At 40.9% G+C, this 17,283-nt stretch overlaps 1 protein-coding gene and 1 pseudogene across 2 annotated transcripts; one reads left to right on the top strand and one right to left on the bottom strand.

Moving 5' to 3' along the window:
• Positions 1-222: 222 nt before the first annotated feature.
• LOC149503112 (uncharacterized) lies at positions 223-1,431 on the bottom strand (annotated as a pseudogene).
• Positions 1,432-3,567: 2,136 nt separating this feature from the next.
• On the top strand, positions 3,568-11,611 carry l(3)77CDf (phosphatidylserine synthase 1 homolog l(3)77CDf). Of its 2 annotated transcripts, XR_016325789.1 has the most exons (8): positions 3,568-3,898; positions 5,031-5,289; positions 5,498-5,808; positions 6,365-6,619; positions 8,599-8,821; positions 9,119-9,275; positions 9,365-9,425; positions 10,015-11,611. XR_016325789.1 is itself a non-coding variant. In XM_028185100.2 (7 exons), the coding sequence occupies exons 1-6, from the start codon at positions 3,738-3,740 to the stop codon at positions 9,407-9,409; spliced, it is 1,254 nt and encodes a 417-aa protein (XP_028040901.1). In that variant the 5' UTR covers positions 3,568-3,737; the 3' UTR covers positions 9,410-9,425; positions 10,015-11,611. The 2 variants fall into 2 exon arrangements, 1 of the variants encoding a protein (XP_028040901.1); XM_028185100.2 differs by lacking the exon at positions 9,119-9,275.
• Positions 11,612-17,283: the final 5,672 nt, after the last annotated feature.

The raw sequence follows: 17,283 nt of genomic DNA, 5'->3' as shown, positions 1-17,283 counted from the left end.
ACATAGAAAGAAGTGACAAGAGTTGTCATAATAAGAAGAAGTGAAGAAATGTCAGTCACTTCGTGAAGTACAATAAAAAATAAGAAAACTGTGATTTCGATAATATATTCTAAAACATCGACGTAACTAATACTAATATATAAAAGTGTGTTAGTAGGTATATTATTTCGTAACTGCCTGCACTCTGCGATTTGAAGATTGGACTCTGTGCTACCAAGAACTTTAAATTATATCAGATATAGGTCCAGAAGGGGATTTAGAATCCTTTTTCTTTAACAATTCTATTAAAGTTTTTGTAATAGTTCTGATGACAATTTCTGAATTGATAATGTCTGAAATTAAAGCCCTACCTTGAGGGGTCTTCGCAGATATAGGTATGTCAGAAGAGGTCACGGGGTTCTTAATAACAGGAGTCTTTAGTATGGCTGCATATGATGTTTGCTTGCCGATGATCTTATTTTTTACTTCAGCAACCTTGGCTGCCTTTACTGAGCAAGAGTAAGAAACTGCAGAATGTGGCCCACTGCAGTTGGAGCACTTGAAGATGTTGGGAGTGCTGCACTCCTTATAAAAATGATTGCCTGAACAAATAGAGCAAACTTGAGTGGCTTTACAGGCACCACTTCCATGTCCGAATTTGTAGCATTTGAAGCACTGTAACACAGGTCTAATATAATCCGAAACAGGCATCCAAATATGCTCGTATGTGACGTGATCAAGATGGCTAGACGCCAAAAATGTAACCAGCACAGTTTGCAGTGGCTTGTCACTTCCATTCTCTTGTTTTTTGAAAAATCTTTTTACTCCGAGTATTGTGCATGAAGCTTTTAAATTTACTAAAAGAGATTCTTCGTTCAATTCCACAGGAGCTCGAATAATTCCTTGACTCTCAATGCTATCGTAAGGTATTTTTGCTGTCCAATTGTTTAACTCCATAAAACTTACATTTAATAAAAAAGCGTTGGCATCCCGAGCACAGCCAAAGTAAATTTTAGCAAAAAAGGTACCAGCAGCTTTGACATACTGGACCCCTTGAATATTTTTTAATGCTTTGTTTATTTTTAACAGGTCCATTGGGACTCTGTTTTGGTTGTGAGATGCTTGATTGAAGAAGCACTGGGTATTCTTTTTTTGTAAGGTCTTCGTAAAGAGCATGGTGGTCTTTAAAAAGACCGCGCTTATTTTTAATGAAAGTCATTTTTATTTTGCGGCTTTCGTCGTATTCAGATGACTTCATTCTTCTTTTTCCCATTATTATGGGAGCGGACACAGGGGCGGAGCTGAAGCCCTCACCCCCGTCGTCATCGTCCATTATTACGGAACACACTTATGAAATATAATTTTAAACTCAAACACAGTGAAAAATTAGGAAACAATGTCGTAAAAAAGGGCTAAAACCAAATAAATTAAAATTAACTTGAAAAAAGTGCCTATTTAGTTTGACGTTCCCGCCCTTTTTCACTGCTTTTTGCTTGTAAAATGTGCGAGAGGGACACCACCACTTAATAATCATTCTCTTTTCAGACCGTTTTTCCTTACATCTTTTGCTATTTAAAAATAAACTTTAAGCCATAGAGATAAAGTATATTTTTAGTTTTTATGTCAAACGAAGTAAGCACTCCAGTTAGAATAGTAACTCTATGGTTGTACATGAGGAGCGCTCACAATCAAGGTCTATGTTCTTGAAGGTCTTATCTATGACCGTAAGGGACAGCGTGACCAGATTTAGTAGATTTCTACTTTTTTGGTAGATTTTGAGGTACCGGCAACAGAATTTAGTATGTATAAATTATTTGGTATATTTTAGTAGCATTCACGCTTTTCAGTTATTCTAGTACTTTTTTGGCATTTTGGATAAATTCGGGGTATTCCCTCTTTCATCGAATGGATTGTAACTATTTAATTTTCATTCTTTTCTTACCATTCGTGCCGTGAGCATAGTGTGATAGACTAGTGGGAATTCCTTCAGTGAGAATTTTTATAATTGAGCTTAAAATGAAACATAAATATATACAAGGATATCGCGATGTCCCACTCATCACGATATCCTTGTAGTTGTAACAGAAAACATGCAAATTGTTGACAAAGAATATATTAAAATTAGATGTTTCCGTGTCTAATTTATTGTCAACTTCCAGTTCGACGTCTGAATCTTATATGGTGGATACATTTTGGAGTGAAGTCAGCGAAATCTGTGATGCGAATAGCAAGCCAAGGTGTGGCAATTTGTCCCGATTTGTGAAGCAAATGACTATACTACCCTTGTCAAACGCCAAAGTAGAAAGAATAATTTCTAATATTAATAAGATTAAAAATCAAGATTGAAATCGATTTAATAATAAGAATGTTGCTGCAATAATGCATGGAAAAGAGGGGCTACGACAGTTGAAAGGAGGACGTCGCACATTTGATCCTGACAGAAGTATTATCAAGTTCATGGATTCAAAACAACTTTATGAAAATGTTAGCCAACATAAAGACGAAGAATTTTAAGTTTAAGTTTCATTTAATTATTTTATTTTTTTTATTTAGAATTTAATTTAAAAAAAAGAACTTTGATATTGTTGGAGTTTGAATATAAATGTAATGGCCAGCAACACTTGAAACATGATTACAGATTTCGAATATTACAATTATTTTAAATGTTTAAAAAGCAAATGATTGTATTCTCGTAATGCCGGCCACTCACATGCGCGCAAATATTCGTACATTGTAGGGCCGTCAAACATTCATTCGCAAACTTAGCGGCTGAGCAAATGGGTTCGGTACTCAATTTGCGAACCCGTTTGCGCTTCCTCCTACACTTGTTTACGAATGTCTCACGAATTTCTCCTCCTCCTTTTCGTCAATAAAACATTGAAGAGAATAAGAGTTTTGAATTATTTCCCAGACATCATTAATAGCCATGCTGTTTTTATGGGATTTCTTTTGATGAAGATACGCTACACGGTAGACGTCACGATCTATGAAAATAGCAAAACGTCCGTTGTCTTCGCAATCCTGGGCGCAACTGGTCACACGAATGTGTGGGAGACTACGCGAAGGATCGCGGTTCGCGCGCTTTGATGTCTCTTAAAAAACCGACACAGCTTGGAAAACCACGAATGCAGCGAAAACTTTGCATAATCATTTGCAAATGTCGTCCTACACTTGCGGGTTTGCGTATTCGTGTGAATGTGAGTGACCGGTGTAAGAAAAAGTCAGGACTTCTCATCTAGACACGGTCAAAGAAATATGTAAGAGTTTTATAAAAATATAAAGATAATAATTTTATAATGGTGTAACAGTGTTCAAACTATCTGCACTATAATTATAATGAAGCAGTGTGTTTGTAAATAGTCCCTCATCACCTACAGAACCCATCCCCTCAAATTTAACCGTCCAACAGATATCTTGAATTAATGGTGGATTCTTAGTTATTTTTATTATTTTATTGTTTAATCAAGGAAATATTCATTTTTGTACGTTGTAACACGACAGCAAAAAAGTATAATAGATTTTTAGTATTTCTCGTTCTCTTTTGGTAGAATTCAGTAAATTTTAACCTCCACTAGCAGTAGATTTGTCAAATCAAATCTGGTCACGCTGGTAAGGGAGTACCATTCCCCCATTTCCCCCCTCTAATACACTATAATCGTCGTCCTCCTGATGTACGGTCGTTGACAAGAGAAGCTCGATATAAAAAAGTAATGAAATAAATCGAATTACTCATTAACCTTATGCATAAAGAGTAAGCAATGGGAAGTACAACTACCTTATCAAATGAACATGCGGACGCTTTCAGTTCAATAAATGAAAGACCGGTGGATGATATTTCACTGGAATTTTTCTACAAACCTCATACTATAACGTTATTAGCTGTTTCGATTGCTTCAGTTATTTATACAGCATTTGTCAGGTATGTCCGATTGTTTTTTCGTAATTTACTAAAGATAATAAATATATGTTAAGTGATGTAATCCACTAAGAAAACGACTATAACCTTATAAATAAAAAATACTACAAAGAGTAACAAATAAAATTCTCTCTAAAATATAAATACGATTAATTGTAAATTATAGTATTCTTAATCAATGGATTATATGCTGCGAACTCAAACATGGTCTGTTTTACCTTGGTACCAATGTATAAAATAAACACTAAATGTTAAGTCAAGTTATCATACCTATAATTCACAACCAATTTAGTTCAGACACTGTCTGTAAACAAATTTGCAGACTCACAATCCACCTTAATAATAACACTATAAGTTATTTATATGTATTAATTTTTAGTTATTGTATGTATTGGTAGGCAGCGGCTTGGCTCTGCCCCTGGCATTGCTGAAGTCCTTGGGCGACGGTAACCACTCACCATCAGGTGGGCCGTGTGCTCGTCTGCCTACAAGGGCAATAAAAAAAAAAGTATTAACACTTGAACCTTAGCCTATCTATAGAAATGAACATGTTTCTCTCTTGTGGTCCATCTATTTGCTGCTCTGTTTTCAGTTAGTCATACTGATTTTGCCACTAAGTGAAACTTAATATAAATATATATAAGCTGTATAGATAATATAAAACTTGCTGTTCATTAAATAAAATATAATGTATTTATTAACTAAATGATAAGTACTTTTACTTTTCAATAAATAATCCACTTTGATTATGTAAACATGGCAGTTATGTTGGGAGTAGTCATTAAAGTGATGATGATATAAAAAGATGAAACTTTGGCAGAAGCATTGTATCGTTTGTCTCTACCAAATTAATTCAATTGCAATTTTGATACTTTGATGTTACTCTACACAAATTATCTATTGCCTCAAAAAAATAATAATTATTCATTGTGAAAATAAAACAGTTTTATGTTTAGTATTTTGGATTTTGCAAGTCATAGACATTATTGAAACGATTACTACAGTATAATCTCATGGTTTTTATTTTCATTATATTATTTCCAATGTTTCGAATTTCCCTAAAAAAATTCTTGGTCACCATTTTGTGTCCAAAATCACCAAACAGTATATTAATTAAACGTTTCATTTTTTCCAGAGATGAAACAAATACACAAGATAACTTATGGTCTGGAATTTGCTGTGTAATTTTCTTTTTCCTTATAATATCAGTCCTCACATTCCCTAATGGCCCATTTACTAGACCACATCCAGCTGTATGGAGAATTGTTTTTGGGATGTCAGTACTATATCTTCTTGCACTGTTGTTTCTTCTATTTCAAAGCTATTCCACTGTTTATGAGATAATGTATTGGGTGGATCCTAATTTAAGAAATTTTCACATTGACATGGACAAGGTATTCAAAATTTTTTTACAAATTTCCCAGTAATCATTGAGAGTTCAAAAAAAGTTAAAAAATATAATATTTTATAATAATATTTGCTAGAATTTTTTTCTACCTAAAAATCTATTTAGGTATAAATAAAATATTAAGTGTCACATAAACTTTTTTAAATATTACAAATAGAATTATTGTAAGTAAAATTAAATTTTGTATATTACAGGAGTATGCTGTTAACTGTACAGACATAACTTTAGCAAGAGTGTGGTCTCATGTTGATGTGTTTGCATGGGGCCACTTTTTAGGTTGGGCTTTTAAAGCCCTACTATTTAGGCATGCAGGCTTATTGTGGGCTATTTCAATAATGTGGGAAATAACTGAGATAGCATTTGCACATTTGCTCCCGAATTTCAAGGAGTGTTGGTGGGACTCTCTTATTTTGGATGTTTTGATTTGTAATGGGTTGGGTATATGGTTTGGTCTCAAAATATGTAAAGCTTTAGAAATGCGAGCATACAAATGGGTCAGTATCAGGTTAGTAGAAGGATTTTTGTTTTGTTTTCCTTAAACATTTTGAACTTTGAACTATCTTTTGTTCAGCAGTTTCTGAGATCCATAGATAATATAATAATAATAATGTAATGTTCCAAACAGATTGAAGCTATCTTTGCATTGAAATATTAATTCTTGGTTATACATTTAATATATAAACAACTATACAATAACAAAAAAACATATTTTCAATGATTTGCAACAAGCTTAACTTGCTCCACATGGACCTGAATACAGTAATATGTGTACAGAGAATCAGTAAAGCCAACTATCATTATTGGTACCTCATGCATAACCATGCATAACTCATACATAATAAATATGCAATAAAAAGGATATATATATATAAATAGAGATATTTAGGGAGAGTTACATAGACAATTAAAGTGAACATCCTATTATTCCAGATGGAAATTGTGCGTGTAGCATTGATAAACTGCAATGTTACACGTTGTTAAATATCCAAAAATATCTAAATACTATCATTATTGCTACTACTTGCAAAATTTATTTTTACATAATTCCAATTCTATTCTAGAGATATATCTTCTACAACCGGAAAAATTAAAAGAGCTATACTACAGTTTACTCCTGTGCAATGGACTCCTGTGCGTTGGTTAGATCCCACAAGCACATACATGCGTTTCTGTGCTTTGAGCCAACTTGTTGTGTTTTGGCAAATTTCTGAATTAAATACTTTTTTTCTTAAACATATATTTGAAATGCCACCATCACACCCACTGGTAATTGCACGGCTCTGTCTGATAGGCGTAATTGTAGCTCCATCTGTAAGGTAAGTTTTTTTTATTGCTTGGTTGGACGATATCACGGCCCACCGAATGTTAAGTGGTTACCGGAAATCATAGACATCTACATCTTAAATGTCGCCACCTACCTTGAGGTATGAGTTCTAAGGTCTCAGATTTTAAAGTACAATAGCTGCCCCACCCTTCAAATCGAGACGCATTACTGCTTCACAGTAAAAATAGGCAGCGTGGTGGTACCTACCCGCGTGGACTTTCAAGACGTTCTACCACTAGCAATTACGTAAATTATAATTTTGCGTGTTTGATTTTTATAACAAAATTTTATTCCTTCACTGTGGAAGTCAATCGTGAACATTTGTCAAGTATGTATTTCATTTAATCCTTTCCGCAGGCAAGTATCAATAAAATTTGATACTTGCCTGCGAATACCGGACGTTTTATCTTTTTTCCCCTATCTACTCGCTGGTACCCTATGAGGCTATTCCAGCTACGCCCTGAAGGGTAAGTGAGCTCACGGGCTCAACCTAAGAGAATTTGCTAACACTAGCCTTAGCAAGATCAGGGCTTCCCAGAATCTACCACCAGATCGGAATCGCGACTCACTGAGAAGATTCGGCGAGAAACTCAGTGGGCTGTGTTTATGGGTTAGTTCTCTCGTCGAACGTCGTCAACGAGGACGGTGACCAGTGCTTGAGGGTCTTAAAAGCACCTAGAGTGAATCCGGGGGATCCGACAAGACATGTTTCTCGTTGCCCCGTCGCGGTCGGCTATTTAATTAGCGGCGGCCACGATTTGAGGGTTTTCGTGTCGCGCCGCTTTGTCGAAGTAGCGTTGTGACGCTTCCTTAAAATACTTACGTATTGGTACTAGTTTTAGGTCGTCGTGAAAATCTATATTCCATAATATTCCTCACATACCACGGTGCTCCAATGGCTATCCTGTAGAAACGGGATTGGATGACCTGGAGAGAGATAATGTGTGTATGGGCCGCGTGAGCGAACACTACACTTGCATAGGTCCTGATAGAACGAATGCAAGTTTTGTAGAGTGTCACCTTGTTATGAAGGGAGAATTTACTTGGAGATCGTGAGGTAAAGAACTCGGTCACGTACTGACTTAATGTGGGGCCCGAATGACATCCCCCTATCGAGAGTGACATCTAACTATTTAGCCTTCGAAGCCCACAGTATGGGCTGGTCAAAGATTTTAACGGCGGGAATAGAGTTAGCGTGCCTAATTGGTGACGAGATACTAGCATTAGTCCCGGAAGGTGACCCCTTTTGAAGAGCACAGCTGTACTTTTCGTGGAGTTGATGTCAGTGCGCTACTTCCGGAACCATTGTCCTAAATTGGTGGCCGCGATCTGGGGCTTATTATACATGAACGAAATCTTCCTACTCGAGTAGTAGATAGCCGTATCATCCGCGAATAGGACCAAGTGGGTCGCCGGTGACCAGGGCATATCGTTAATAAACAGGCTAAAAAGTAGCGGGGAAAAACGGAGCCTTGCGGGACTCTGGCTGAGATATGTAGCGAGAGAGAACGAGTTCCCTTGACTCGATACCGAAACGAACGGCTGGACAAGAAATCACGTATGATGAGCACGAGACTGTCTGGCACGCCTATGTTATACAGTTTATAAATTAAACCGTTGTGCCAGACTTAGTCGAACGCCCTCGCGATATCAAAGAAAAGGGCTCCCGTGGGGACGGATCTGCGTCTATTTAGCCCTACTAAGATGTGCTCCGTAAGGCGGTGCACTTGCTGAATGCACGAGTGTTTCGCGCGGAACCTTTTATCCTTTAGGCCATGGCGACATCATAATAAAATTAGAATTTATAAAATTACATTTAATAAATTTATTTTCAAGTTAAATAAATCGTTTGTCTTAATCAAATGAAAGAGCTATTTAATAATTATATGGCAAAAAAATACCTTTTGGGTTGAAATATTTTAGTGCTAAACCCTATTGCAGAATTTAAGCTTTGAAATCAACTACTTTCAGACAGTACTACACATACGTTACTGATCCAAAATGTAAAAGAGTTGGAACACAGTGTTGGGTTTATGGTGCAATAATGGTTACTGAATCAATGTTATGTATTAAAAATGGAAAAGAACTCTTTGGTCAAGCTCAAGTATGCAATGTTATCATATGGCTAGTTATCCAAATGTTAGTGTCCATAGGATGTGTCTATGGGATGGTGTTATACCATCGTTATTTTGAGGTAAGTTAAATTTAAAGAAATTTTTTTTGCATTTCTTAAATCTCGTCCAGATGAATCTCAATCACTTCCCATTTATGCCCATTTCCAATAATGAGCTTTCTATCTATATTAGATAAAAAAAAAGAATATTAAAATAGTTAATTTATTTATAATAATAAAATATTTCGTTAAATTAGCATATTTATTTATAATAATGGACAATACAACCGTAAATTTATATAACAGTAAATATAAATGATTTTGAATGACGCATTTTTGTGGTACAGAAGAGCCATTTTTATATTTTCGTGTGTGCAGACCAGTGTACGTCCCATCTGATGTTGAGTGGTCCCCGTAGGACCTGGACATCAGCAATTCCAAGGACAGCCCAGCCGCTACTCGCCGCTGAGGACTCTCCTCAAACCTTGTTTGACGAAGGAAGTGTCAAAATGCCCTGGGTGGTCTTTGACAGAAAGTATGTGTTACTTACCGTTATTTACACATAACATCCTATAATACTACCAGCAGTTTTATACCATTCGAAAAATATTTCAATTTTTACAGTCTACAAAGGAGTCAGCTGGTGACAGTCCAAAAAAAGCTAACTAAGGGTCTAGTGTACATAGTAAGTACTTTATTTTCAAATTATTTAAATCTAAAAATAAAATCATTTTGTGAACTGACTTTCTGTTTATTCTATGCATTCATATTAATTAGTATTTATGTAAATAATACATACATATAAATAAAATTGGAGTGTCTGTTTCTAATATTGAAATAACCGCTTTTTACTACATGCATATGAATATATATACGGTACATACACCAAAATAACATTTTTTACAAATCTGTCTGTTTGTTCCGGCTAATCTCTGGAACGGCTGGACCAATTTTGATGAGACTTTCACTAATAGGTAGCTGATGATATAAGGAGTAACTTAGGCTACTTTTTTTAGACTAGCTTCGCCCCGCGGCGTCACCCGCAGTTATTGTCGTACCGCGCGCAACATGGCGGGCTTCGCCTATCAATAATGAAATTTAATGTTTCCGAAGCGAAGCGAGGGCGGGTCGCTAGTAAAATAATATAATTATAAATTTATGTACCTAAGTATTTAAGAATAATTATCTTGTAATAATCATCGGTTTATCCTTGCAGTGAACACTCCTACATTTGTTTGAGATTATAATATACAGTAATTATTGTTTTATTTCAGATTTTACTCAGAAGATTTGACAGCGTATATTTCTATGGACTTTCGTAACCGCGTAACATTCGGTGGCCGTGAGATCGTCTGTAGATCTACGCTAATAAAATTAGAGTAATAAAAATAGCCAAAAATTATACTACATACCTGCGTATGTAGTTTTCCTCAATATGTTGTATGTCTATTAATTTATTGCTAGTTTTATTGAATATTAGAATTGTATAATAGATCATAGATATAAATAATATCTAAACATTATTAGAAATCTGAAGAACAAACCACGCCTTCTATATTGACTTACGCAACTGGAGTGGAGGAACAAAAAAAAATTCATTAAAAATGAATAAGTTTATTAATTTCCTAGTTTTCAATATTAAAAAAGTAACGCCTAATATATCCCAAGGATCGTTCGTGTCCGAAATTCGACCTACATCAGTGACACCCTAAGTTTTGGTTTAGTTTTATGCATACAGGATAAGATGGTACTTAACTTAAAATATAGATTTTGTTGTTGTTAAAAAATTCAATACACGCAACAGAGCTATTGTTGTATTTGAAATGTGATTTTTTTACCAAACGTAAAGGATAAATTAAGCATTAAAATTTTATTTATAAATCTTAAAAGTTTTAGTGGAAATGTACTTTTAATATTTAGGTAAATATTCAAATTTCAAATAAACTTTGGAAAATTAAAAGTAGTCACTCGTATTACCTATAAAGGTTTTAATTGAAATATAACCAGCTCTTTCGTAGTGCTCTATATTTAATTTAATTGATAAGTCTGCGTGGACTGATACCACCGCATTGATTTATTTGCCGCGAGCAATCTCTCGGACTGAAGGAGGTGACATCGTCGTTAAGTAATGCATTTGAGACTAATCTAGAGGCTCAAGGACAACTTTTTTCTCATTGTATTGTCTATGCTAACAACTCAATATCGGGTCGGCCATGAGTTAGTCTCCCTATTCACGCTATTAAAATAGCCCAGCCGTGTTTTAAAGCATTACACATTATTCTCTAAAAATATGCTTTTCACGTTAACCGCACTCTCTTGCAACGTCTGTCTCGATAATATGCGTTGCAGCTATAGCGTTATCATCCCAAATGAAGACTCTTTTTTAAATCACCTCACTTAAGGTTGGCTGAAATCAATAGAATTAAACAATTAAATCACCTCATTAAGGAAATTAATAGAATTAAAATACTTTAATAGTCGAATAATAATAAATCGAATTGAATTTCAAATAATCTTTTTTATCCTGATGCTGTAGTTACTACCAGCATCTGTTAAGAATGTGAGACCAAAGTAATAAAATTATTGTATTATCATAATAACATATAAAGAATTCAGTTACGTACATATATAGCTATATAGATAAAAGTCAAATACAGGTCAAGCTAATAAAAGCCTGTTAAAGTAGAAAAGGCTGGCATAAAGCTTACATCTAAAAAAAATGTTTGAAAATCATAACTCGGAACGATCTTTCGTGCTACTTAAGTATGTGTTGTAATAGTAATTATTGTTGGAAAAACATTCCAATGTGTGTTTTGTAAAAGTCTAGTATTACATGTCACATTTTGACAACAATAAACTTTTATTCCCATATCAAGTTATTTAACCTTAGACTTGAAAATATATTACTACAATGACGATTCGACCAAAAGACTATCACTTCAGTGTGCTTAGTGTGAGTTTTTTTAATGTTCTCGATAGCGTAAAATTTAGCTCATATTTGTATGGAATGAGACCGTTTGCGTACGTTTGCCTCTAGGGGCGCTGTTCCAACTGCATACAAAATTACGTTAACTTTTACGCTATCGAGAACGTCAAGAAACTTGCACTAGGCACTCTGATTGCTATGCTTCTCTAGCAGAGCACGTGGTGTTGCTAATGTTATGGCTTCATATTAATCCTTACAGAGCCTCTGCCGAACACCAACAAGCCGGATCAAACTTTAAAAAAACAAATCACCCTGTATGTTTGAAGCGTTCCCTGAACTAAAACATTTAGTGGTAATTGATGCTGTTGATCTTTTTTTTTGTTTTATTGCATAGAGACGAACAAGCTTTCCGCCTACCTGGTGCTACTATACCATAAACTGCGATCCGCCATCCGTTTGCGATAAATGAAGCAGAGTTTCAATTGTATTACGGCTTTCCCATTATTTAAACCGGTATGCATGACTGCTTCATTCCGATTTGAGCAGCCGACGCGCGTGGACGTGCTCATTGTTTTGTCGGAAGTGACTACCGGTGATAATAGATCATTGTTCGTGGCACATCTGTGGCTCAAGTGTTTCTCGGAATTTGTACCTGCGCCTAATTGCAAGGCATTGCCGCCCGGGAACTGTGCAGTGGTTCTATTCACTCTAATTCTATTCTATCTATTCTATTCACTAAAATTTCTAAAATTCCTAGAATCGCTTCGGCCAATTTAGTGTTACCGACGCAGGGGCCTCGCCGCAAGGCGAGCGCGTGTTTAAGTCCCGGGGCCGCCCCCCCCCCCGGGCGAAAATCACGTAAAGATGGAGGAAAAACTTTTCATCGACTTCATTCGGGAAAAATATCCGTCAATCGCGCCCGAATTCGAAGCCTATAGGGCCTCATTTGGTAAATATTCTCCCCCCGCATCTCTCGCCGCCGTCGCCAAACATGCCGCGTGCCCCGCCGCCGGTCCGTGTTCAAGCGCACGTACGCACGCCGCCGCCGTAGCGTCTAACGCCCCCGCCCCCGCGTCAATCACGTCAGTTTCGTCCGTCGCGACCTCAATAGCGTCTAGTTCAGGCTCCGATACCGAATCGGAGATGGACTTCGAGTCCGCGACTAGCCCTCAACCCGGAACCTCGGATGGGTTCCAAACTGTAACGCGCGGTAAAAAGCGTACTCGCGTGGTGGAGTCCCGGAGCTCCATGACGAAGCAAACGAAGTCCGCGACCGCCTCCCGACCGCAGGTAGTCGTAACACCGGAGTCGGACTCCGCCCGCCGCGTAATCCCACCGCCGCGCCCAAAAACCGCGCCGGCGCCTAAAACAGTTGTCCCGCCCCCGCTGATACTTCAGGAGAAGTCAGCGTGGAATCGCGTATCCCAGGCCCTTCAGGCCAACAAAATTAATTATACCCATGCGCGTAACGTCGCGCATGGGATTCAGATTAAGGTCGCAACGCCGGGCGACCATAGGGCCCTCTCTGCTTACCTCCGAAAGGAGAACATAGGTTATCACACCTATGTTCTTCAGGAGGACCGCGAACTCCGCGTAGTGATACGTGGAGTCCCCAAGGAACTCGACATAGACTACGTAAAGGAGGATCTGATCGGTCAGTCCCTCCCAATAATTAGTGTGCACCGGATGCACAGCGGACGCGGCAGACAGCCGTACAATATGATTCTCGTCGCGCTAGAATCAACCCCGGAGGCAAAGAAAAGAATCTCATGTCTCAAAACGATATGCGGCCTCTCCGGGGTCACCATCGAAGCCCCCCATAAACGTGGTACTCCCGGGCAGTGCCACAGGTGCCAGCTCTATGGCCACTCAGCGTGTAATTGCCACGCGCGCCCCCGCTGCGTGAAATGCCTCGGCGATCACGCAACCACAGAATGTTCGCGTGTTAGGGAAACCGCGACGGAACCCCCAAGCTGTGTCCTATGCCTTAAGCAAGGGCACCCGGCAAACTACCGCGGATGTCCTAGGGCTCCGCGTAAACGCCCGAACCACCCAGCCCCCCGAACCGTCGACCCAAAGACTTCGCGAAAACCAGCCTTCGTACCGGCTGCGGTTCCCATCGTCTCGGCGTAGAAAAAACCGCTGCCGTATACGAAGGAGGGAACACAAAACGTACCCCAGCTCCCGCCTGCGACACGTCACGCGCCTCAGCCCCTGCTCGCACCTCGCCCCGCGCCCGCGTACCGCCCCCCGCAACCCTCAGTCGTCAACGACTTCGCGCTCGTGCGCGACTTCGTCACCGCGGTAAACTTTGACCGTCTGCGATCGTTCGCAGATGCTATCCGTAGGTCGGTAACCCCCGAACAGCGGCTCGCGGCCGCTTTCGATCACATGGACGTCTACGAGTCCGTGTCTCGCACGTTATAAAAATTCTTTACCGGTAATCAATGGCGCAAAAAGGTAGAGAAAAACCGTATTCCCTTACGTTAGCATTCTACAATGCTAACGGACTCGCGCGGCAACGCGATCAAATTTTCGAATTCCTCCGCGACAACCTAATAGATATTCTGTTAGTGCAGGAGACCTGCCTGAAGCCCTCGCGTCGTGACCCGAAAGTCGCGAATTACGTCATGGTTAGGAATGACAGACTCACCGCCTCCAAAGGCGGGACTGCCATTTACTATAGGCGGGCCCTGCACGTTGTCCCTCTCGATACTCCCTCGCTCTCACATATCGAGGCGTCAGTGTGCCGTATCTCGCTGACGGGACACCAGCCGATCGTCATCGCATCCGTTTATCTCCCCCCGGACAAGCCCCTCCTGAGCAGTGACATCGAGTCACTGTTCGGCATGGGAGACTCTGTCATCCTGGCAGGCGATTTAAATTGCCACCACACTAGGTGGAACTGCCATCGTACTAACGTCAACGGTAGGCGTCTCGACGCGTTTATAGACGACCTCACCTTCGAAGTAGTCGGCCCCCCAACTCCAACATGTTATCCGTATAACATCGCGCTCCGTCCGAGCACTATAGACCTGGCATTGCTTAGGAACGTAACTCTGCGCTTGCATTCCATCGAAGCACTGTCAGAGCTCGACTCAGACCACCGACCTGTCGTTATGCAGCTCGGTCGCCCTCACAACCCAGTTACTGTTACGAGGACCATGGTGGATTGGAATAAGCTGGGCACGTGCTTAGCCGAAGCCGCTCCGCCAATCCTCCCTTACGGCCCGGATTCGAATCTATCCCCCGAGGACACCGTCGAATCCATAAACATCATTACCGATCACATCTCTTCCGCGATCATTAGATCTTCTAAAGAAGTCGATGTGGAGGATAGCTTCCACCGCATTAGACTTTCCCCCGAACTTAGGAATCTCTTAAGAGTTAGGAACGCGGCAATCCGGGCCTACGATCGTCTTCCCACGCATTCAAACCGGATTCGGATGCGTCGTCTACAACGCGAAGTCCACTCCCGCCTAAGCGACGCCCGTAACGAAAATTGGCATAGTTATTTAGAACAACTCGCGCCCTCCCACCAAGCATACTGGCGACTAGCTAGGACTCTCAAATCCGAAACTACCGCTACTATGCCTCCCCTCGTACGCCCTTCAGGCCAACCACCGGCTTTCGATGACGATGACAAGGCTGAGCTGCTGGCCGATGCACTGCAAGAGCAGTGCACCACCAGCACTCAATACGCGGACCCCGAACACACCGAGTTAGTCGACAGGGAGGTCGAGCGCAGAGCTTCCCTACCGCCCTCGGACGCGTTACCCCCCATTACCACTGACGAAGTTAGAGAAGCGATCCACAACCTCCAACCTAAGAAGGCACCCGGCTCCGACGGCATCCGTAACCGCGCGCTTAAACTCTTACCAGTCCAACTGATAGCAATGTTGGCTACCATTTTAAATGCCGCTATGACGCACTGCATCTTTCCCGCGGTGTGGAAAGAAGCGGACGTTATCGGTATACATAAGCCGGGCAAACCGAAAAACGAAACCGCTAGTTACTGTCCGATTAGTCTCCTCCCGACGATAGGCAAAATTTACGAACGGCTCCTTCGGAAACGCCTCTGGGACTTCGTTACCGCGAATAAAATTCTAATAGACGAGCAGTTTGGATTCCGCGCTAAGCACTCGTGCGTACAACAAGTGCACCGCCTCACGGAGCACATCTTAATAGGGCTAAATAGGCGTAAACAAATCCCGACCGGCGCCCTCTTCTTCGATATCGCGAAGGCGTTCGACAAAGTCTGGCACAACGGTTTGATCTACAAACTGTACAACATGGGAGTGCCAGACAGACTCGTGCTCATCATACGAGACTTCTTGTCGAACCGTTTGTTTCGATATCGAGTAGAGGGAACTCGCTCTCGCCCCCGTCATCTGACTGCCGGAGTCCCGCAAGGCTCCGCGCTCTCCCCGTTATTATTTAGTTTGTATATCAATGATATACCCCGGTCTCCGGAGACCCATCTAGCGCTCTTCGCCGATGACACGGCTATCTACTACTCGTGTAGGAAGATGTCGTTGCTACATCGGCAACTCCAGATCGCAGTAGCCACCATGGGACAGTGGTTCCGGAAGTGGCGCATCGACATCAACCCCACGAAAAGCACAGCGGTGCTCTTCAAAAGGGGTCGCCCTCCGAATACCACTTCGAGCATCCCACTCCCTAATAGGCGCGCAAACACCTCCGCCGTTAGCCCCGTTACTCTCTTTGGCCAGCCCATACCGTGGGCCTCGCAGGTCAAATACCTAGGCGTCACCCTCGACAGAGGGATGACATTCCGTCCCCATATTAAAACGGTACGCGACCGTGCCGCCTTCATATTAGGACGTCTCTACCCTATGCTTTGCAAGCGAAGCAAACTGTCCCTCCGTAATAAGATAACTCTCTACAAAACTTGCATACGCCCCGTTATGACGTATGCAAGCGTAGTGTTCGCTCACGCAGCCCGCACCAACTTGAAGCCCCTTCAGGTTATTCAATCCCGATTCTGCAGGATAGCCGTCGGAGCACCATGGTTCCTGAGGAACGTGGATCTCCACGATGACCTGGAGCTCGACTCTGTCAGTAAGTATCTACAGTCGGCATCATTGCGCCATTTCGAGAAGGCGGCACGACATGAGAACCCTCTTGTCGTGGCCGCTGGAAACTACATACCCGATCCTGTAGATCGAATGGTAAACAGTCGACGTCGCCCAAAGCACGTCATTACGGATCCTCCCGATCCATTAACGGTGCTTTTAGGCACCACAAGCACCGGTCACCGTCCTCGTCTAACCCGTCGCTTGCGACGAAGGGCTCGGCGAGCGAATTAACCCCTAGACACAGCCCACTGAGTTTCTCGCCGGATCTTCTCAGTGGGTCCCGTTTCCGATCCGGTGGTAGATTCTGCGAAGCACTGCTCTTGCTAGGGTCAGTGTTAGCAACTCTCCGGTTTGAGCCCCGTGAGCTCACCTACACACGTTAGGGTGAAGCTGAAATAGCCTCTCAAGGCTATCAGCATTTCTCCAGGACAGGTGGGCGAGCAAAGGCTCAGCCAGGATATCGTAGAATATGCTAATAAAAATATAATTTCAATATAAATTAGAAATAAAACCCAGCC

This window comes from Bombyx mandarina, chromosome 04 (assembly GCF_030267445.1).
Source record: "Bombyx mandarina strain Sakado chromosome 04, ASM3026744v2".
NCBI classification, from domain to species: domain Eukaryota; kingdom Metazoa; phylum Arthropoda; class Insecta; order Lepidoptera; family Bombycidae; genus Bombyx; species Bombyx mandarina.
The sequence above is the reverse complement of the archived record's forward strand: the minus strand, read 5'-3'. Positions and strand labels throughout refer to the sequence as shown.